A 22,198-nucleotide genomic window follows, 5' to 3' on the forward strand; every position below is an offset into this window, starting at 1 on the left:
TAGGCTACAGCCACTAGGAAGGCGATACAGTTGAATATGCAGAGATAAGTGCTATCACAACAGAAGCACTCATTGCCCAGGGACCTGCCTCCACCCCCAACTTGTCCCTACCTGGCGCTGCCTGAGGCAATTGCCTAAGTTTATCTAATTAGCGGTGTGGCCCTGATGTGTATAACTTTATATCACCTATTGGTTGGAGCAATTTTAGGGCAAAATGTCGCTAAAATTTCCTGTAAGCCACACCTCTTTATAACTAAGCCACACCTCCTTGGTGAAATAGGTGCTTTGGTTTTTTCTAAAAATAAGATCTGTCAAAAGGCTCCAAAAATGTACCCCCTTTCGATTTGCATTGGCTGAAGCGTGGCCGTATACAGGCACCAATCAATAACATAGCAATTTGATCACAGTCTTCACGTTGGCCAGTGCACACCGAAAGGGGGACAAGCGATCATTGGGGGTCCCAGAGATCAGACATCCCCCCCCCAACAATCATGGGCTAATGTCCTATCTTAGCGAGATATCATCACTTTATGAGATCGGAATACGATTTAATCAAATAAAGTAACACCTTAATTTAAGGATTGTTTTGTCTAAATTAAAATTTTATTTAAAGGGGTATTCTCAACACGCTGTTTCATACTTACCTGCTCCCGGCGCGCTGTCCACTTCCTGGTTTCGGCAGGGGGCGGGCTCCATCTTGATTGAAGTCTTCTCCCGGCCGGGCCGCGAGCTGGACTGAACGCGCACGCCGCCGCCGCGAATGCGCCCTGGTGACTTCTTCCTGGCAAGTATACTATACTGGCCAGGAAGAAATCACCATAGCGCATGCGCGGCCTCGGCGTGCGCTTTCGGGACTTCGCCCGGCCGGCCGGGAGAAAAGAAGAAGTCATCGGCGCAAGCGCGGCCACCGCAATTCCAGAGAAGAGCGGTGGCTGTAACCAGGGGAGACAGAAGACAACAGTCAGGTAAGTATGTTTATTTTCTTGTAAGGGGTGGGAATTGGTTAAAGGGGTTCTGCACTTTCATTTAACTGATGATCTATCCTCTGGATAGATCATCAGCTTCTGATCGGCGGGGGTCCGACCCCCGGGACCCCCGCCGATCAGCTGTTTGAGAAGGCAGCTGTGCTCCAGCAGCGCCGCGGCCTTCTCACTGTTTACTGCCTGGCCGCCGTCCAACTGACGTCACGACTAGTATCAACTAGCGTGGGCGGGGCTAAGCTCCATTCAAGTGAACAGAGCTTATCCCCGCCCACGCTAGTTGATACTAGTCGTGACGTCAGTGGGCCGGCGGCCAGGCAGTAAACAGTGAGAAGGCCGCGGCGCTGCTGGAGCGCAGCTGCCTTCTCAAACAGCTGATCGGCGGGGGTTCCGGGGGTCGGACCCCCGCGATCAGAAGCTGATGATCTATCCAGAGGATAGATCATCAGTTAAATGAAAGTGCAGAACCCCTTTAATTACAAACCGGATTCCAAAAAAGTTGGGACACTATACAAATCGTGAATAAAAACTGAATGCAATGATGTGGAGGTGCCAACTTCTAATATTTTATTCAGAATAGAACATAAATCACGGAAATGTACCATTTTTTTTTTTAAACATATCTTTATTCATAATGTATCATCTTACATATCGATTATCTCAGCATGTCACATAAAAGTAAGCATAAGATACATTACATGAAAGTAACAACAAAATTTCCCCCCCTCCCTAACCCCCTCGTCCCACCCCCAAAGGATGTCTATTCCTACTACCCCCTCCCATATCATAACATCAAGCATGCGTGATTGACATGGACGATGACCCTGCTTGTAACCCCCGACTGCCTACACCCAGACTCCTTATGCTCCCAGTTAGTACCGCTTTCGAGTACCATTCCGTATATCTGAAGGATGCCATCAGCTCATTGATATCTCTCCGCGGGATATGTTTTTCAATAAAAGTTTGCCACTTGTGGAAAAAACTCTTAGTCTTCTTCTCCTTTTGATGTTCCGTGTCAAGTTTGTCTATGTACATAAAGTGAGACATCTGGGAAATGAGATCACTAATTTGCGGGGTATTAAAATGTACCATTTTAAGGGAAAAATATGTTGAATCAGAATTTCATGGTGTCAACAAATCCCCAAAAAGTTGGGACAAGGCCATTTTCACCACTGTGTGGCATCTCCCCTTCTTCTTACAACACTCAACAGACGTCTGGGGACCGAGGAGACCAGTTTCTCAAGTTTAGAAATAGGAATGCTCTCCCATTCTTGTCTAATACAGGCCTCTAACTGTTCAATCGTCTTGGGCCTTCTTTGTGCACCTTCCTCTTTATGATGCGCCAAATGTTCTCTATAGGTGAAAGATCTGGACTGCAGACTGGCCATTTCAGTACCCGGTTCCTTCTCGTACGCAGCCATGATGTTGTGATTGATGCAGAATGTGGTCTGGCATTATCTTGTTGAAAAATGCAGGGTCTTCCCTGAAAGAGATGACGTCTGGATGGGAGCATATGTTGTTCTAGAACCTGAATATATTTTTCTGCATTGATGGTGCCTTTCCAGACATGCAAGCTGCCCATGTCACACGCACTCATGCAACCCCATACCATCAGAGATACAGGCTTCTGAACTGAGCGTTGATAACAACTTGGGTTGTCCTTGTCCTCTTTGGTCCGGATGACATGGCGTCCCAGATTTCCAAAAAGAACTTCGAATTGTGACTCGTCTGACCACAGAACAGTCTTCCATTTGGCCACACTCCATTTTAAATGATCCCTGGCCCAGTGAAAACGCCTGAGCTTGTGGATCTTGCTTATAAATGGCTTCTTCTTTGCACTGTAGAGTTTCAGCTGGCAACGGCGGATGGCACGGTGGATTGTGTTCACTGACAATGGTTTCTGGAAGTATTCCTGAGCCCATTCTGTGATTTCCTTTACAGTAGCATTCCTGTTTGTGGTGCAGTGTCGTTTAAGGGCCCGGAGATCACGGGCATCCAGTATGATTTTACGGCCTTGACCCTTACGCACAGAGATTGTTCCAGATTCTCTGAATCTTTGGATGATGTTATGCACAGTTGATGATGATTTTTCGCTGGGTAACACCTTTCTGATATTGCTCCACTATCTTTCTGCGCAACATTGTGGGAATTGGTGATCCTCTACCCATCTTGGCTTCTGAGAGACACTGCCACTCTGAGAAGCTCTTTTTATACCCAATCATGTTGCCAATTGACCTAATTAGTGTTAATTGGTCTTCCAGCTCTTCGTTACGCTCAAATTTACTTTTTCCAGCCTCTTATTGCTACTTGTCCCAACTTTTTTGGGATTTGTTGACACCGTGAAAATTGGAATCAACGTATTTTTCCTTTAAAATGATACATTTACTCGGATTAAATGTTTGATCTGTCATCTACGTTCTATTACAAATAAAATATTGACATTTGCCACCTCCACATCATTGCATTCAGTTTTTATTCACAATTTGTTTAGTGTCCCAACTTTTTTGGAATCCGGTTTGTAAATATATTTAGAAAAATGATCACTGTTAAATCATTAACAGATTTAACAGTGATCATTAAGATGGGATAACCCCTTTAAAGCTCCCAAACAGTTCACTATGACGAATAATTTCACACCACTCAATATACTGTTGCTAGTGACCTAGCAAGACCCTCTGGACTTTGGGACATGCCGTTTAAAAGCTTCCAAATCTGCAGATTGTGTTTCACAGACACTGCATGCGATAGTTTACATTTGTCTGCATGGAGGATTGCTATTTCAAATAAAGAATGGTTCTCAGTACGATATCATGAGTATCTGGCTATGATTCTCTATATACTTCCCAAAAATGTAATTCAATAGATTCTTGTATAAGTGGCGTCATTGAATAGTCCTGTCATGGAGTAAGTGTACAGACAGAAGAAATCTCCTGAGTGAATGAAGTGAAATCCCTATTAAGTAAAGATCAACTAGAATACAGCCATTCCTGTCACATCGCTTCATGGCTGGCTGACTTTCATGCAGATAATCACAGGCTGTTTAACAGCTCCCGGTCGATAAAGTGACTTTACCATCAGCAAACTGCTGCATAAAGAAACAACAACATCACCTGGAGAGGGAGGTTAGCGGAATATCAAAAGATGCGTGAAAGGTGGAACAGAGCACTAAAAGATGTCTCATTTAAATATCTATTAGAGCTGAGTTTGACAAATGTAGGGCTGAATTTGTCATTTGTGACCCCTTATTGTTATATTACCCTCTGCTATCTGTGATTTTGCATAGGATTGTAGGCAGTTCTACATCATGTTAGAGTTTTCATGCTACACAGATATATTGCTAGAACTCCCAGTGATCACGACAATTAAGTCCCTGAGTCCCCTGTGTAAATGGAGTGGTAATGCACATGCATGACCACTGTTCCATTCACTGAGCTAGCCAAATATTGTTAAAGGGCATCTGTCAGCAGATTTGAACCTATGAAACTTGCTGACCTGTTACATCATGTGACCCTTGGCAGCTGAAGGCATCTGTGTTGGTCCCATGTTCATATGTGCCCCCATTGCTGAGAAAAACAGGGGCCTCTATGAGCAACAGGGGCGTTACCATTACACCTAGAGGCTAAGCTCTCCCTGCAACTACCACGCCCCCTCGACTTTGATTGATAGTGCCAAGTGTGATGACGTTTATGCGCCTGGCCCTCAGATGCCGGGGGCACAGCAGTTGCAGAGAGAGCTGAGCCTCTAGGTGTAACAATAACATCCCCATTGCTCCTAGAGGCTCATTTCCAAATATTAAAACTTAATTTTTCACAGCAATGCGGGCACATATGAACATGGGACCAACACAGCTGCCAAGGGCACATGCAACAGGTCAGCCAGCTTCATAGGTGCAAATCTGCCGACAGATGCCCTTTAATGGAGGAATTTCTGTAAATAACACACGAGCTCTGCTATTTCTGTACAATTGTAATGTATGGTTGTAGAAGGAACACTGTACAGGTAAAATATGTGTAATATGTAAGCTACATGCGTGGTTGTCTGAGAACCGTACAGAGGGACATGATGCAGCTAAACTTCTCATGCAAAATTTCATCCCAAGGGAAATCAAAGCTGTAAATGACTCCAATGAATAAATTATAAAGCTTTCATTTCTGGACTGCTTTTAGATATATAGGAATACATCAGTGTCATTTGCAAAATTATATAAAAAGAACAAAAGGAATGGGTCATGGCCATGTACACGTCATTCTTATGTGCCTGGTGACTGTGTCATTAGCAGTCTTTATTTCTCTTGTGTCAGTAAAAGCTAAAACAATATAGTTACATAAGGGCTTTGACCACCAGCACTAGTAGATACCTACACTTTAGGCTACTTTCACACTAGCGTTCGGGGCTCCGCTTGTGAGTTCCGTTTGAAGGGGCTCACAAGCGGCCCCGAACGGATCCGTCCAGCCCTAATGCATTCTGAGTGGAGGCGGATCCGTTCAGAATGCATCAGTCTGGCAGCGTTCAGCCTCCGCTCCGCTCAGCAGGCGGACCCCTGAACGCAGCTTGCAGCGTTCGGGTGTCCGCCTGGCCGTGCGGAGGCAAACGGATCCGTTCAGACTTACAATGTAAGTCAATGGGGACGGATCCGTTTGAAGTTGACACAGTATGGCTCAATTTTCAAACAGATCCGTCCCCCATTGACTTTCAATGTAAAGTCAAAACGGATCCGTTTGCATTATCATGAACAAAAAAAAAAAAAAAAAAAAAATTTTTTTTTTTTTTTTTTTTTGTTCATGGTAATGCAAACGGATCCGTTCTGAACGGATCTAAGCGTTTGCATTATAGGTGCGGATCTGTCTGTGCAGATACCAGACGGATCCGCACCTAACGCAAGTGTGAAAGTAGCCTTAGATCAGTTAAAGTGGTTCTGAACCCGGACATATCCCCTTCTTCCCGCACTCTGCCCCTCCGATGCTCTCCCTTGCCCTGTGCTGAATTGCACAGAACAAGGGCTTCTTTGTTCCAATTTTTACACTGCTAGGCGGAGGCTTCCGCCTAGCAGTGTTCCTGGTGACGTCACCATATCTAATGGGCAGGCTTTAGCGTTGCCCTATGCGTTTTATAGGCTAGGGCAGCGCTAAGGCCTGCCCATTAGTACCGGTGACATCACCGGCATCACTGCTAGACGGAAACCTCCGCCTAGCAGAAACTTGGTACATCACCAGATCTCCAGAAAAAGCCCTTTCCCTGCGCGATTCATGTCAAAGGGGCTGAGTGGGGGAAAAGGGGATATGTCCGGGTTCAGCTCTGAACCCGGACAACCCCATAAAGGGGTTTAAGAATCGTTTCAATTAATTAACTACTGCTGCTGTTGCAACTCTGCTTTGGTCCCTGCTGTTCTCCATTTCCTGTCCTGACTCGACAAGTTGTAAACAGTAGGAAAATAAACATTGAAGCGGCCAACCCCTTTAACTTTCCATCCTAACTTTCCATCCTAGTCTCCATGTGTCACGACCATGGTTATGGTAGTGACTCCTTATCCGCATGCAGTTGCCTGCGGTTTTGGTTTTGTTGTCAAACACATGGTGAGGGCTGCTTGTTTATTGCCTCACGTGTGGTTGCCGCTTGCAACATGTTTGTATTTGGCAGCATAGCAGCCTGAGCTGTTGCTAGGCAGCTTGCTGTCAGGTGCATGCGGGTTCACCTGGCAACCTCTCTTTGTATGTGTGCACTTTCCCGGTGTGTTGTGCACGAGGTTGTATGTGTGCATTGTGACACTTTAGGTCACTTGCGGTTGCCCCTGGCAACGTGTGGTGTAGTGTACATGTGGTGGCAGTGTCTTGGCCTTCTGGCTGTTTCCCTGGACATGGTTGCCACGCATTTCGTTGCCAGCGGTAACAGCTGCACTTTGATTGTTGTTTGTACACTTCCCCTTTAAGTGGCAGTCTTCCCTTGCCTGGTGTAGAAAGGGTTAACTCCCTTCCTTGTGTGTGAACACTGGGTGTGTCTGTGTGTGGATGTGGCCACTTGGGGCTATTTAGCTCCTGCTGGAAGCCAGAAGTCTGAGGGGTACTTCAGCCATGGTTAGCTGGAGTCATCCTCCTGGTTATATACCATCTGCCAGTGAGGGCCACCCTTGTGGTCATAAGTTTATGTATGATGTTATGAAGATGTTTCTGTGGTCTCTTTGTTTATTGCAGCTATGGTTTCCTGGGTTCCTGTGTGATGTGTGGTGTTTGCTGTGTCCGTTTGTGTTGTTCTGGACAGCAGCACTTGTACATGGGTTCCAGGCTGTGTGTCTGTGGCAGGTAGGTGTTGTACTTGTTTCAGTTACCTGCCATTGCCATATGCTGTTTATGTTCCCCTTCCTTTGCAGTTTGGCCAGTGAGACTCCTGTTCGTCCGTATCTTGGAGGAACAGGTCGTCTTACCCTGCTCCTAGTCCAGGGCCACCCTGAGGGCTAGTAGGGATTATAGTTTCCAGAGTATGAGCCCTCCCACCATCAGAGTCGGCTCATACGGCTAGGAGACAGGGTCAGAATTAGGGACGTATTAGGAGGTGACCTGCTCCCTGATTCCTGTCCTGTCCTAGCAGCGACCAACATCTTCTGTCATCGCACGGCTGAGGGTTTTTCCCATCCTCAGCCGTGACAGTATGTCTCACAACCTCCATTTTGTGTTACACACATAGTTAGAATGGTTGAAAAAAGACACAGGTCCATCAAGTCCAGTCTATAATCCTATCACGTTGATCCAAAAAAACAGGCAAAACCCCCCTATGAGGTGGATGCTGATTGCCCCATATTAAGGAGAAAAAAATCCCTCCTGACTCCAAAAATGGTAAAATGAGAATAAATCTCTGGATAAATGTCCCATCTCCAGAAATCTCATACCCATAACCTGCAATATTTTTACATTCAAAAAGGGCATGCAGGCTCTTCTTAAACTTGGTTAATGAATCAACCATCATAACAATTGGTGGCAGAGAGTTCAATAGTTTCAATGATCTGACAGTATAGAATCCCTCTTTACGAGAATGGTGAAACCGTTTTTCTTTTAGATGTATAGGATGCCCCTTGATTATAGGCTTAGGTGTAGAAAGATCATCATCAAGATCTCTGTATTGTCCATTTATATATTCGTAAATACATTGTAATTACAGTATTTTTGCTTTATTAGATGCACCTAGGTTTTAGAGGAGGAAAATTAGAAAAAATATTTATCAGACCTCAGAACAAACCCCTAATCTAATAAGACTCCCAAATTAGACTCCCAATCTTCCTCAGACTTCAAATCAGACCCCCATATCAGACCTCCACCTCAGACCTTAGATCAAACTCCCCTATCAGATCAACCCCCCCATGTCACATCTCAGATCAGAACCCCATTTCAGATCAGACCTCCATGTCAGGCCTCAGATCAGAGCTTAGATCAGACCCCCATCAGAGATTAAAAAAATAAATATCTCTCCAGCTCATCCCCCACTCTGCAGGTCCAGTGGTCTCTCCTGCACTCACCGATCCCTGGTCTTTTCCACTCCCACGTTGCATTGTCACCTGACAGTGTACATAGTGCATGAACTACGTCCTGATGCTGTATGCAGTCAGGATACAAGCTGTTCGGCACATAGAGGAAAACCAGGGAGTGGTGAGTATAGCAAGCGCTATGATCACCGGTCCCCGTGCCTCCTGCATACTAATGAGCATTTTCATCATGAAAGCGCCCACTAGTATTCGCTTTAAAAGATTCACTATAATTTTTCATCCACTTTTGGAAGAAAAAAGTGCGAAAAATACGGTAGATCAACCCTATGTAGTCTTTTTTAAATTAACTAAATAAACCCAGCATAGCTTGCTGTACCACGCGGTTTCTGTAACAACCATGCACCATAATGGGAGCTATTGAAACAGTAAGCTCCGATGCACTCCAAGGTTTCGGAAAAGAATCTCGTCTCGCCTTAGTAAAAAAGCAAGATGAGGAAACCCCTTTAATTATTTTGGTCCCACTCCTCTGTACCCACTGTGTCTTCGGGTGTGTCTTTTTTATACACAGGTGTGTAGAATTGTACACATTACTCTTTGTATAGAGGCAAAACTTTGTCTGAGACTTTCTTTCCTTTTCATAGAAGGTAATCTGAGACTGAGACTTTCATAGAAGGTAATCTGAGACTTTGTCTGAGACTTCTTTCCTTTTCATAGAAGGTAATCAGATTTGTTTGGCAGGACTGATCCTTTAAAGGATAACTGTCATATTTTCATTAAAAAAAAAATCAATTTTGGCATATGTTACTGCTGCAGCAGCATTATGCATAAAGCAATCTTTAGTTTCTTCACTTACCACTGTTTTCCTTGAGTTTTCCCCTTAGTTACGGCTGTTTTGAATCCTACATTATGAGGATCTTCTCAAGATGGCTCCTCTGCCAGTTCTCTGAGGCCAAAACTGCATTTCCTCAGGTCACATACAAACTTGCTGTAACCAGCAGCTTCCTGCCAGCCAATCAGATTGGATTACTGAGAGACACGCCTCCTCACTCTGAAGCCTAATGCAGGCATGCAGTGTGAAGGACCGCCCCTCTTTCTTCCTAGCCGGAGACAGAAAAGCCATAGCAACGGTCTTTCAAGGGAGCAGTGGAAAGGGACAGGGGACATTAATGAAAGCTGTTATTATAAGGTAATTACAGATCTTTTGGCAATCATTGACAGACTAACTCAGGTATACATGCCTAGCTCTAATAAACTAGCAAAAAAAATAAAATAAGGACAGTTATCCTTTAAAAACCCATGCTGATGCTGTGTTATAAGGTCATAATCAAGTGTATCTGACAGTTTATAATACAATTCAGTGGTTTGTACCATTTAGTGGCCAACTGGAAAGATGGCAAACTATTTGGTAGGTGGCTGGGAGCACAGGGAGGCACACAGGCTGGCTCTTTTTCCTATAATGTGCAAGCACAGCCACTGCTGCTGGATTGCATGGTGGTCCTAACCATGGAAACAAGTCTTGTTTGGAAAAGAGATGGAAAAATGAATCCAGCCAGCAAAGGAGGCAATATGGATAATAACAATACATTAGTAAGTGCCTTGTAAAAACTTTCTCTACATGATAAATGTCATTTGCTAATTTGCTTTATCAGGCATAAGATAAAAATCCGACTTTCGCTGCTCTCCTCTTAAGGCCTCTTGCACGCGACCGTATGTATTTTGCGGTCCGCAAAAAATACAGATGACGTCCGTGTGCATTCCGGATTTTGCCGAACGGAACAGCTGGCCCCTAATAGAACAGTCCTATCCTTGTCCGTAATGCGGACAATAATAGGACAAGTTCTATCTTTTAGCGGAACGGAAATACGGAAACGGAACGCACACTGAGAACATTCCCTTTTTTTTTTTGCGGAACTATTGAAATGAATGGTTCCGCATACGGACTGCAAACAGAAACCTCAAAAACGGAACGGAAATGGAAATAAAATACGTTTGTGTTCAAGAGGCCTAAGGAGCAGTCAGGAAATGTTTTTCCAGTACTTGCTAGTAGGCTTGTATTGTTCCCTGCTGCTCTCAGTCAGATCATCGCTCACATCTCCTGCAATCCTGTAAAGAAAGCCAGATACAAGCACAGTTCAGACTTACCCTAGAGCAGGGATGAGCAACCTTCGGCACTCCAGCTGTGGTGAAACTACAACTCCCATCATGCACACTTGCTTGGCTGTTCTCAGAACTCCCATAGAAGTGAATGGATCATGCTGGGAGTTGTAGTTTCACAACAACTGGAGTGCCGAAGGGTTGCCGTCCCCTGCTCTAGACACTATGGGGGTCATTTACGAATAGACATACGTCAATTTTTGGCGTATATCTGTTGCATATTCAGTCACAAAGCGGATTTGCAGGCGAATCTACTACTTCTTCCCCAATCCATGCCATGTACGCCAGTTCTAAGAAGGGGAGTGGTGTGGGCAGGGAAGGGGCCAGCGGATAATCCCTGACAAGCAGAGCAGAGAGGAGGATGAGGCAGCTCTTTACCTCCGTGTTGTGAAGTAACTTGTCCTCCTGTGTGATTAGGACCGGTTCTGTGTGTACTAATAGGACGGCGGCCATTTTATTTCTCCTAATGATTGCCCCCCAGACAAAACAATCCATTATAACTAATGAAAGATATTTGGGAATATATTTATAATAAAGTAATATTTATATATTTTCATTGTCTTCATTCTGGGAGAACCCCTTTAAGACTATTGCACTGCTGTTGCACGCCCTCCAAACCTCTGCTGTATGTGTCTGTATAATATCGTCTTGAGCAGCAGGCCGGTTAAATGCATGTAAAACAAGCTTTTCTTATTTACCTGCAGTTGACTCCATGAGGCCAATGTTTATCGAGAGTAATTGGAATGAATGGCAATTGGGGTTTCAATAATTATGTTGCACGCGCAGTTTGGCAGTTGTGACTGTTCACATTCGCAGCCAGCTGGCTAACCTCATCTTGTTGTCATTAGACGTCTCCTCCCATGACTAGTAACTATGCATTTCCAGGGCCAGCTGGCTCTTCTCCATGATTGATGGCACTGTATTTGTGTAAAGAAAAATCATATTCGTATAGGCACAATACATTCATATTGTAAACACAGTAAATAGATTTGGCTTTATTGAAAGCTCCCCCTAGCTGGATAGGGTGGTTTTACCGTGTTCCAAAAGAGGGTTAATTGGTACATGAATAAAACGAGGCCTCTTCCCCATGACATAATATGGACAGATGCCTTTCTGCCTGAAAAGTGTATTGTGAATAATTGTGATCATGTCAGGTCACTGGAGATCTTCATGTGAGATCTGTATGCTTGTATCATTGTGCTGGTCTCTACCATTACTTTCCTGACTCAGGTGGTGGGGGCAATGTGATTTTCATCATGTCATGAGTGGGTGGCGGAGATGTTGGGGGAGGGGCCGTTCACCCCCCACCAGTTTCCAAGGCTAGAAAGTGCACTCATAAATAACATTTATTTCTGCACTTTTGATTAGCAAGAAAGGGACTGAAATGCGTTACAATTATAGCTGTCACATCCTAATATCTTAATGCACAGTAATAATTCAGCAACATTCAGGGACCCGTGTGTGTCATTCATATTTATATTTCTGTTATGAGTAAAACGCATAGTTTTTTTTCTTGTATTTAACCTCTTACTGGCAGGAAGGGACCTTGAGTTGACTTAAGTAGGTAATTTCAAGCTTTTATTTTAGTTTTGTTTCCTGTTATCTCCAATGGTATATAAAAAGTAAAAGCTTGTATCTGTCCTCATACTAGGTCTAATGATGGAAAGTGCATTTCTATATACTGTACACACCACTGAAGGACAGCTAAAACCTAATAGATACCATGTAGGTACTATAACAGGAGTAGGCAGTCACTAAAAGTCTGCCCAGTGCAGATTCCATTATATGTTATGTTTGTTTATGGGTAAAACTTAAAGAGCACTTGTCACTGAAACAGGCTTCCTTAAAGGAGTTGTCCAACCAAGAATTAAAGCTAAGCAAAGGCTGAGTGTGTGTGTAAAATAATAAGTCACTAACCTTATGAAGGTCCCTCCAATCCAGCACCTTAACTCCTGCCCCCTCCTTTGCCAGAAGAGAAGTGACGATGTGTTGTTCCCACTCATGTGAACTATGCAGTTAATCACTGGTCTAGTGTGCAAGAATAGCACGTCAGTGCAGAGGCTTATCACTCATGTGCTGTTCTTACATACAGCCAGGTCCATAAATATTGGGACATCGGATTTGAAATGAAATGAACAAGATGTGCTTTAACTGCAGACTGTCAGGTTTAATTTGAGGGTATTTACACCCAAATCAGGTGAACGGTGTAGGAATTACAACAGTTTGTATATGTGCCTCCCACTTGTTAAGGAACCAATCGCCAGGTGTGTGTTATTCCCTCATTATCCCAATTACAATGAGCAGATAAAGGTCCAGAGTTCATTTCAAGTGTGCTATTTGCATTTGGAATCTGTTGCTGTCAACTCTCAAGATGGGATCCAAAGAGCTGTCACTATCAGTGAAGCAAGCCATCATTAGGCTGAAAAAACAGAACAAACCCATCAGAGAGATAGCAAAAACATTAGGCGTGGCCAAAACAACTGTTTGGAACATTCTTAAAAAGAAGGAACGCATCTGTGAGCTCAGCAACACCAAAAGACCCGGAAGACCACGGAAAACAACTGTGGTGGATGACCGAAGAATTCTTTCCCTGGTGAAGAAAACACCCTTCACAACATTTGGCCAGATCAAGAACACTCTCCAGGAGGTAGGTGTAGGGTTGTTGCGGGTATCGAAATTTCGATACCCAATCGATACTTTTGTCCCGGCTGCGCAGTGTAGTATCTCTGAACATGAGCGCACTGCTGTGAGCGCGCTCATGTTACCTCAGCAGCACAGGGGAGAAGGAAGCAGTCTCTCCCTCCCCCATGTGCTGCCGCTGCCAATGGGGAGAGAGGGGCGGAGGAGGGGAGGGCGCACTGCGCCACCAATGATAGGAGGACCTTTTTTATGGGTTCGGACTTAGTTAACCACCTCAGCCCCCAGTGCTTAAACACCCTGAAAGACCAGGCCACTTTTTACACTTCTGACCTACACTACTTTCACCGTTTATTGCTCGGTCATGCAACTTACCACCCAAATGAATTTTACCTCCTTTTCTTCTCACTAATAGAGATTTCATTTGGTGGTATTTCATTGCTGCTGACATTTTTACTTTTTTTGTTATTAATCGAAATTTAACGATTTTTTTTGCAAAAAAATGACATTTTTCACTTTCAGTTGTAAAATTTTGCAAAAAAAACGAGATCCATATAGAAATTTTGCTCTAAATTTATTGTTCTACATGTCTTTGATAAAAAAAAAATGTTTGGGTAAAAAAAAAAAATGGTTTGGGTAAAAGTTATAGCGTTTACAAACTATGGTACAAAAATGTGAATTTCCGCTTTTTGAAGCAGCTCTGACTTTCTGAGCACCTGTCATATTTCCTGAGGTTCTACAATGCCCAGACAGTACAAACACCCCACAAATGACCCCATTTCGGAAAGTACACACCCTAAGGTATTCGCTGATGGGCATAGTGAGTTCATAGAACTTTTTATTTTTTGTCACAAGTTAGCGGAAAATGATGATTTTTTTTTTTTTTCTTACAAAGTCTCATATTCCACTAACTTGTGACAAAAAATAAAAAGTTCTATGAACTCACTATGCCCATCAGCGAATACCTTGGGGTCTCTTCTTTCCAAAATGGGGTCACTTGTGGGGTAGTTATACTGCCCTGGCATTCTAGGGGCCCAAATGTGTGGTAAGGAGTTTGAAATCAAATTCAGTAAAAAATGACCTGTGAAATCCGAAAGGTGCTCTTTGGAATATGGGCCCCTTTGCCCACCTAGGCTGCAAAAAAGTGTCACACATCTGGTATCTCCGTACTCAGGAGAAGGTGGGGAATGTGTTTTGGGGTGTCATTTTATATATACCCATGCTGGGTGAGAGAAATATCTTGGCAAAAGACAACTTTTCCCATTTTTTTATACAAAGTTGGCATTTGACCAAGATATTTATCTCACCCAGCATGGGTATATGTAAAAAGACACCCCAAAACACATTCCCCAACTTCTCCTGAATACGGAGATACCAGATGTGTGACACTTTTTTGCAGCCTAGGTGGGCAAAGGGGCCCATATTCCAAAGAGCACCTTTCGGATTTCACAGGTCATTTTTTACAGAATTTGATTTCAAACTCCTTACCACACATTTGGGCCCCTAGAATGCCAGGGCAGTATAACTACCCCACAAGTGACCCCATTTTGGAAAGAAGAGACCCCAAGGTATTCGCTGATGGGCATAGTGAGTTCATGGAAGTTTTTATTTTTTGTCACAAGTTAGTGGAATATAAGACTTTGTATGAAAAAAAAAATCATCATTTTCCACTAACTTGTGACAAAAAATAAAAAATTCTAGGAACTCGCCATGCCCCTCACAGAATACCTTGGGGTGTCTTCTTTCCAAAATGGGGTCACTTGTGGGGTAGTTATACTGCCCTGGCATTCTAGGGGCCCAAATGTGTGGTAAGGAGTTTGAAATCAAATTCTGTAAAAAATGACCAGTGAAATCCGAAAGGTGCTCTTTGGAATATGGGCCCCTTTGCCCACCTAGGCTGCAAAAAAGTGTCACACATCTGGTATCTCCGTACTCAGGAGAAGGTGGGGAATGTGTTTTGGGGTGTCATTTTACATATACCCATGCTGGGTGAGAGAAATATCTTGGCAAAAGACAACTTTTCCCATTTTTTTATACAAAGTTGGCATTTGACCAAGATATTTATCTCACCCAGCATGGGTATTTGTAAAAAGACACCCCAAAACACATTCCTCAACTTCTCCTGAATACAGAGATACCAGATGTGTGACACTTTTTTGCAGCCTAGGTGGGCAAAGGGGCCCATATTCCAAAGAGCACCTTTCGGATTTCACAGGTGTGAGGCGTCTGCCAGGACATAGGAGCTCCGCCCAACATCCATACCCACTTAGCTCGTATGCCCTGGCAAACCCGATTTCTCCATTCACATCAATCGATGTGGATGAATAAATCATTGCCGGGATTTTTTTTTTTATATATACAAAGTGTTTGCCAAAGTATATGAACACCGCCACCTCCTCAGCTCATATGCCTCGGCAAACGTATCTTTTACTGCAGAGGAGAAATCTCGTCTTGCAGCGCCGCATACACCGACTTGCGTGTAATCTGACAGCAGCGCAATGCTTCTGTCAGAATGCACATCAGTGCTGCAGCTAGTCGATCGGTTGGTCCACCTGAAAGGTAAAAAAAACAAAACAAAAAAGAAAAAACCAGGCCGCAACGCAATAACTTTATTAACTTTAGAACAGAACATATTAACTTTTTTAAACTTTTTTAACTTTTTTACTTACTGGTAATTTTTTTTTGTTTAGTTTTTTTTACCTTTATAGAACAAACCTCTCCTTCCCCATGGGACAATGTGCAAAGCGCAAATCGCCCAAAGATGTGGCGAAGTACGTTATGCACTTTATCCCAGGTGAAAGGAGAGGTTTGCAGCAGCTGTGAGTAAAAGGGCCCTAATAGCCCTGTGTGCCTGTCCTGTGAGATGCAATCCCTATGCTAGGTGTACCTGTGTGTGGTACTTCTGGAAACACTCACCAAAGCATAGGGCAGGGTGGTCAGGACAGTCAGGACAGAAATAGCGGGTGTCACGCCTTATTCCACTCCTGCTACAGACACGACATCTTTTTCGGGGTGACGGTTGGGTTGAGGTACCAGGAACGACACTGGGGAAATGTCGCTCGTGTAGACGGCTAACTACACTGGTGGATGGGGCCACGGAACCTCCTGGGTAAAGGAGGTTCTCGATGATCTCTTCCTGGAATTTGAGGAAGGATCGTGTTCTCCCAGCCTTACTGTAGAGAACAAAACTATTGTACAGCGCCAATTGAATCAAATATACAGACACCTTCTTATACCAGCGTCTGGTTCTGCGGGAAACTAAATAGGGAGCCAACATCTGGTCATTAAAGTCCACCCCTCCCATGAGCGCATTATAGTCGTGGACTGAGAGGGGCTTTTCAATGACACGGGTTGCCCTTTCAATTTGGATTGTCGTGTCTGCGTGAATGGAGGAGAGCATGTAAACGTCACGCTTGTCTCTCCATTTCACCGCGAGCAGTTCTTCGTTACACAAGGCAGCCCTCTCCCCCTTGCAAGACGGGTGGTTACAAGCCGTTGGGGGAAGCCCACGCGACTAGTTCGCGCGGTGCCACAGGCGCAAATCCGTTCTAGAAACAAATGCCTAAAGAGGGCCACACTTGTGTAGAAATTGTCCACATAAAGATGGTACCCCTTGCCGAATAAGGGTGACACCAAGTCCCAGACTGTCTTCCCACTGCTCCCCAGGTAGTCAGGGCAACCGACCGGCTCCAGGGTCTGATCTTTTCCCTCATAGATCCGAAATTTGTGGGTATAGCCTGTGGCCCTTTCACAGAGCTTATACAATTTAACCCCATACCGGGCGCGCTTGCTTGGGATGTATTGTTTGAAGCCAAGGCGCCCGGTAAAATGTATTAGGGACTCGTCTACGCAGATGTTTTGCTCGGGGGTATACAAATCTGCAAATTTCTGGTTGAAATGGTCTATGAGGGGCCGAATTTTGTGGAGCCGGTCAAAAGCAGGGTGGCCTCTGGGACGGGAGGTGGTGTTGTCGCTAAAATGCAGGAAACGGAGGATGGCCTCAAATCGTGCCCTGGACATAGCAGCAGAGAACATGGGCATGTGATGAATCGGTGCGTGGACCAATATGACCGCAATTCATGCTTTTTTGTCAGGCCCATGTTGAGGAGAAGGCCCAAAAAAATTTTAAGTTCGGAAACTTGGACTGGTTTCCACCGGAAAGGCTGGGCATAAAAGCTTCCCGGGTTGGCGGATATAAATTGTGTGGCATACCGGTTTGTCTCTGCCACGACTAAGTCCAAGAGCTCTGCAGTCAAGAACAGCTCAAAAAATCCCAGGGCCGAACCGATTTGAGCCGTCTCAACCCGAACTCCAGACTGGGCGGTGAAAGGGGGAACTACAGGTGCGGCTGAAGTTGGTGACTGCCAATCAGGGTTTGCCAGCACCTCAGGGATTCTAGGGGCTCTACGGGCCTGTCTGCGCGGTGGCTGCGACGGGGTAACTACTGCACGTGCCACCGTACCAGCTTCAACTGCCCTTCTGGTGCTCGCCACGTCACCATGTTGTACGGCAGTGCTGGTACTAGGTCCAGGGAGGGCTGCGCTGCTGGTGTATGCCTCACCACGTGATCCGGCAGCGACAGCCCCACTCTGCTGCTCTTGAAGCGGATCCTGCATAACCTGTGGTCTAGCGACATGGGGCCGGGTACGCCTGGTGCTGCCAGGGACCTCAACCTCCTCGTCCGAACTTTGGGTCAGAGAGCCACTGCTTTCTACAGGTTCATATTCTGACCCGCTAGATTCGTCAGATGAGGGTTCCCACTCCTCATCCGACTGGGTCAGAATCCTGTAGGCCTCTTCAGAAGAATACCCCCTGTTTGACATTTTGGACTACTAAATTTAGGGGTATTCCCTGAGACTACCCAAGAAAAAAAGCAAGCCTGTCTTACAAAGGGGAGGCTAGCGAAGTACCAGAGGCCGCTGCGGTTGATAAAAAATATCAAAACTGATTTTTTTATCGCCGCAGTGCGTGTAAAATGAATGTGCAGTGATCAAAAAATATATATTTTTTGTCACTGCGGTGGGGTGGGCGTGGGTGAACGCACGTGTGGGCGACCGATCAGGCCTGATCGGGCAAACACTGCGTTTTGGGTGGAGGGCGAACTAAAGTGACACTAATACTATTATAGATCTGACCGTGATCAGTTTTGATCACTTACAGATACTATAAAAGTACAAATGCTGATTAGCGATACGCTAATCAGCGAAAAAAAGTGACTGCGGTGGGGTGGGCGCTAACTGACGCTAACTACCTAACCAAGGGGCCTAAACTATCCCTAAAACCTAACAGTCAATACCAGTGAAAAAAAAAAAGTGACAGTTTACACTGATCACTTTTTTTCCTTTCACTAGTGATTGACAGGGGCGATCAAAGGGGTGATCAAAGGGTTAATTGGGGTACAGGGGGGTGATCAGGGGCTACAGTGAAGTGTTTGGTGCTACTCACAGTTCAGTCTGCTCCTCTGCTGGATCCAACCGACGAAAAGGACCAGCACAGGAGCAGACAAGCCATATAACAGATCATATTTACTAATATGATCTGTTATATGACTTTTGATTGGATTTTTTGAAAATCGCCAGCCTGCCAGCCAATGATCGTTGCTGGCAGGCTGGTGACGAACTTGTTCTTTGAATTTTGCCGGCCCGCGATGCGCATGCGCGGGCCGGCTTGGAGCGAAATCTCGCGTCTCGCGAGATGACGCGTATATGCGTGATTGTGCGCAGCGCTGCCACCTCCGGAACGCGAATCTGCGTACAGCGGTCCGGAGGTGGTTAAGTTACCAGGTTACACAGAGTGGCGCCCAGGGATCTCCCTGCACCTACTATTATGCCTGGGCGCCGCTCCGTTTGCCCGCTGTTCCCCCATTACTGTCTCCTGCTCCGCATGCCAATTACTACTATCGGAGCAATTGGGAAGAGACATCAGCTTCTCTCTTGTGCGTTCCAACTCGGAACGCCCAGGAGAGAAGCTGATGTCTCCTCCCCATCGCTCCTATAGTAGTAATTAGCATACAGAGCAGGAGACTGTAACTGGGGCACAGCGGACGAACGGAATGGCGCCCAGGAATAATAGGTGCAGGGAGATCCCTGAGCGCCGCTCTATGTAGCCTGCTACTTAAATTCTGGACCCACGCCTTTAACACATACAGGAGGCAGGTGCTGGCAGCAAAATCACATAGCCAGCACCCTGCCTCTGACAGGGAGCTGCGATCAGCGGCAGTTAACCCCTCAGGTGCCGCACCTGAGGGGTTAACTGCCGCTGATTTGCTGCCAGTACCTGCCTCCTGTATTAAAGGTTAATTATCATTGGTGGCGCAGTGCGCCCGCCCCCTCTCAACCCCCCCAGTATTAAAATCATTGGTGGCTCAGTGCCCCCTTCCCCCTTAACCCCCCCAGTATTAAAATCATTGTGGTAGTGGCCACAGGGTCCCCTCCCCTCCTCTTCATTGGTGGCAGCTTCTGATCGGAGCCCCAGCAGTGTAAGCCTGGGGCTCCGATCAGTTACCATGGCAGCCAGAACGCTACTGAAGCCCTGGCTGCCATAGTCTGCTCCCTGCTGCTGTCTGCACAGAGCAGCAGGGACAGTGTGAGGTCCTATTCACCCTGATAGAGCTCTATCAGGGTGAATAGGACAAGGGATGAAAAAAATCCCAGGTTCTAGCCCCTAAGGGGGGAAATAGTTATTAAACAAAAAGTAAAAAAAAAACAAAATAAAAAAAAACACCAAAATATTAAGTATAAATTACCGTACATATAAAATATATAAACAATAAATAAACATATCACATATCGCCACGTCCAAAAAGTCCAAACTATTAAAATAGAAAAAAATCTATGCGGTGAACGCTGGAACAGAAATTTTTTTATAAAAACTGCGATTCGCCATTTTTTTTAAATGCCGAGTGCACGTGTTCTTTTTTTTTGCATGGTATTGAGTATCGCAATACTTTTTAATAGTATCGAAATCGAATCAAAAATTTGGTATCGCAACAACTCTAGGTAGGTGTATGTGTGTGAAAGTCAACAATCAAGAGAAGACTACAGAGGGTTCACCACAAGATGTAAACCATTGGTGAGCCTCAAAAACTGGAAGGCCAGATTAGAGTTTGCCAAACGTCATCTAAAAAAGCCTTCACAGTTCTGGAACAACATCCTATGGACAGATGAGACCAAGATCAACTTGTACCAGAGTGATGAGAAGAGTATGGAGAAGGAAAGGAACTGCTCATGATCCTAAGCATACCACCTCATCAGTGAAGCATGGCGTGGGCATGTATAGCTGCCAATGGAACTGGTTCTCTTGTATTTATTGATGATATGACTGCTGATAAAAGCAGCAGGATGAATTCTGAAGTGTTTCGGGCAATATTATCTGCCGATATTCAGCCAAATGCTTCAGAACTTGTTGGACAGCGCTTCACAGTGCAGATGGACAATGACCCAAAGCATACTGCAAAAGCAACCAAAGAGTTTTTTAAGGGAAAGAAGTAGAATGTTATGCAATGGCCAAGTCAATCCCCTGACCTGAATCCGATTGAGCATGCATTTCACTTGCTGAAGACAAAACTGAAGGGAAAATTCCCCAAGAACAAGCAGGAACTGAAGACAATTGCAGTAGAGGCCTGGCAGAGCATCACCAGGGATGAAACCCAGCGTCTGGTGATGTCTATGCGTTCCAGACTTCAGGCTGTAATTGACTGCAAAGGATTTGCAACCAAGTATTAAAAAGTGAAAGTTTGATTTATGATTATTATTCAGTCCCATTACTTTTGGTCCTGTAACAAGTGGGAGGCACATATGCAAACTGTTGTAATTCCTACACCGTTCACTTGATTTGGATGTAAATACCCTCAAATTAAAGCTGACAGTCTGCAGTTAAAGCACATCTTGTTAGTTTCATTTGAAATCCATTGTGGTGGTGTATAGAGCCAAAAATGGTAGAATTGTGTCGATGTCCCAATATTTATGGACCTGACTGTACATCATCTCTTTCGGTAATGTCTGTAGCGGTGTCCGGGTTGGACGCTACATTTGTCACGCACAGCAGAGGCGAGGGCTGTGGAGCAGCACATAGACTGAGCCTAAAGCACTGTATCCTGCTTCTCCGCCCCAGGTGCACTGCTGGTGCACTTGCAGGACCGACACCTGTGGGATTCATTTTTTCAGCACTACGTTGATTAAAGATGAAAACAAAGAAGTAATTTATAAAAAAAAATATACGCCACTTTTTGGCTTATTTAAGGTGCAGATTTTGTTGCAAAGGTGTTTTGTGGCAAAACCAGCACCTTTTTCCCTGTGTACGACACTTATGCCTCTTTACTCGAGTTCTGAGAAAAGTGGACGGGGAGGAGGGCGGAGCAGCAGGCCTGTCTCATTCATCATTTTCTATGCCTGTTTTTGTCATAGAAAATTACTTAAATCTACGCAAGCAAAGGAGCTGGCGCAGATTTAATCTTGTTGAACGGCCCCCGGATTATGCGCCAAAGTTATGTAGAGGTCGGCGCCTCTTCATAACTAAGGAGTTTCAAGCTTCCGTTATTCCACAAAACATATCCGTATGGTTTCCGTATGCAATACGTTTTTTGCGGATCGGAAACAGAAACAGTAACTTATTAATCACCAAACACCTGAGCAATATGGGCTGGGCATAGCATTTCATAGCATAGCAACAAGGACAGTAGTGTAATGCAGATGCCACTTCATAGTATATTAATTAAAACCTAGTACTGTGTCCTAGTAAATGCATTTATCAGTGTTGTTTGTTTTCAGGACTCTGCTGCAGAATGATTACAGCTTCTTACGAGATATTAATGTCTGGCCTCCTCTTGTCACTATTGGAATTTGCTGCTCAACTCTTTCAGCTTCCATGAGTAACTTGATAGGAGCCTCCCGTATTCTGTATGCAATGGCAAAGGATGAGCTGTTTGGTAAGTATCCGTATGTAGCCTGCCAAGTAT

At 44.9% G+C, this 22,198-nt stretch overlaps 1 protein-coding gene across 1 annotated transcript in view; it reads left to right on the forward strand.

Annotated features, from left to right (window-relative positions):
- LOC120998011 (solute carrier family 12 member 9-like) overlaps positions 1–22,198 on the forward strand; it is a 384,693-nt gene that overhangs the window by 152,390 nt on the left and 210,105 nt on the right. Inside the window, exon 7 of the mRNA XM_040428433.1 lies at positions 22,011–22,168. Coding sequence (XP_040284367.1) covers positions 22,011–22,168 — 158 coding nt within the window. The remainder of the gene's footprint in view (positions 1–22,010; positions 22,169–22,198) is intronic.

The sequence above is a fragment of the Bufo bufo genome, chromosome 4 (assembly GCF_905171765.1).
Source record: "Bufo bufo chromosome 4, aBufBuf1.1, whole genome shotgun sequence".
Lineage (NCBI taxonomy): Eukaryota > Metazoa > Chordata > Amphibia > Anura > Bufonidae > Bufo > Bufo bufo.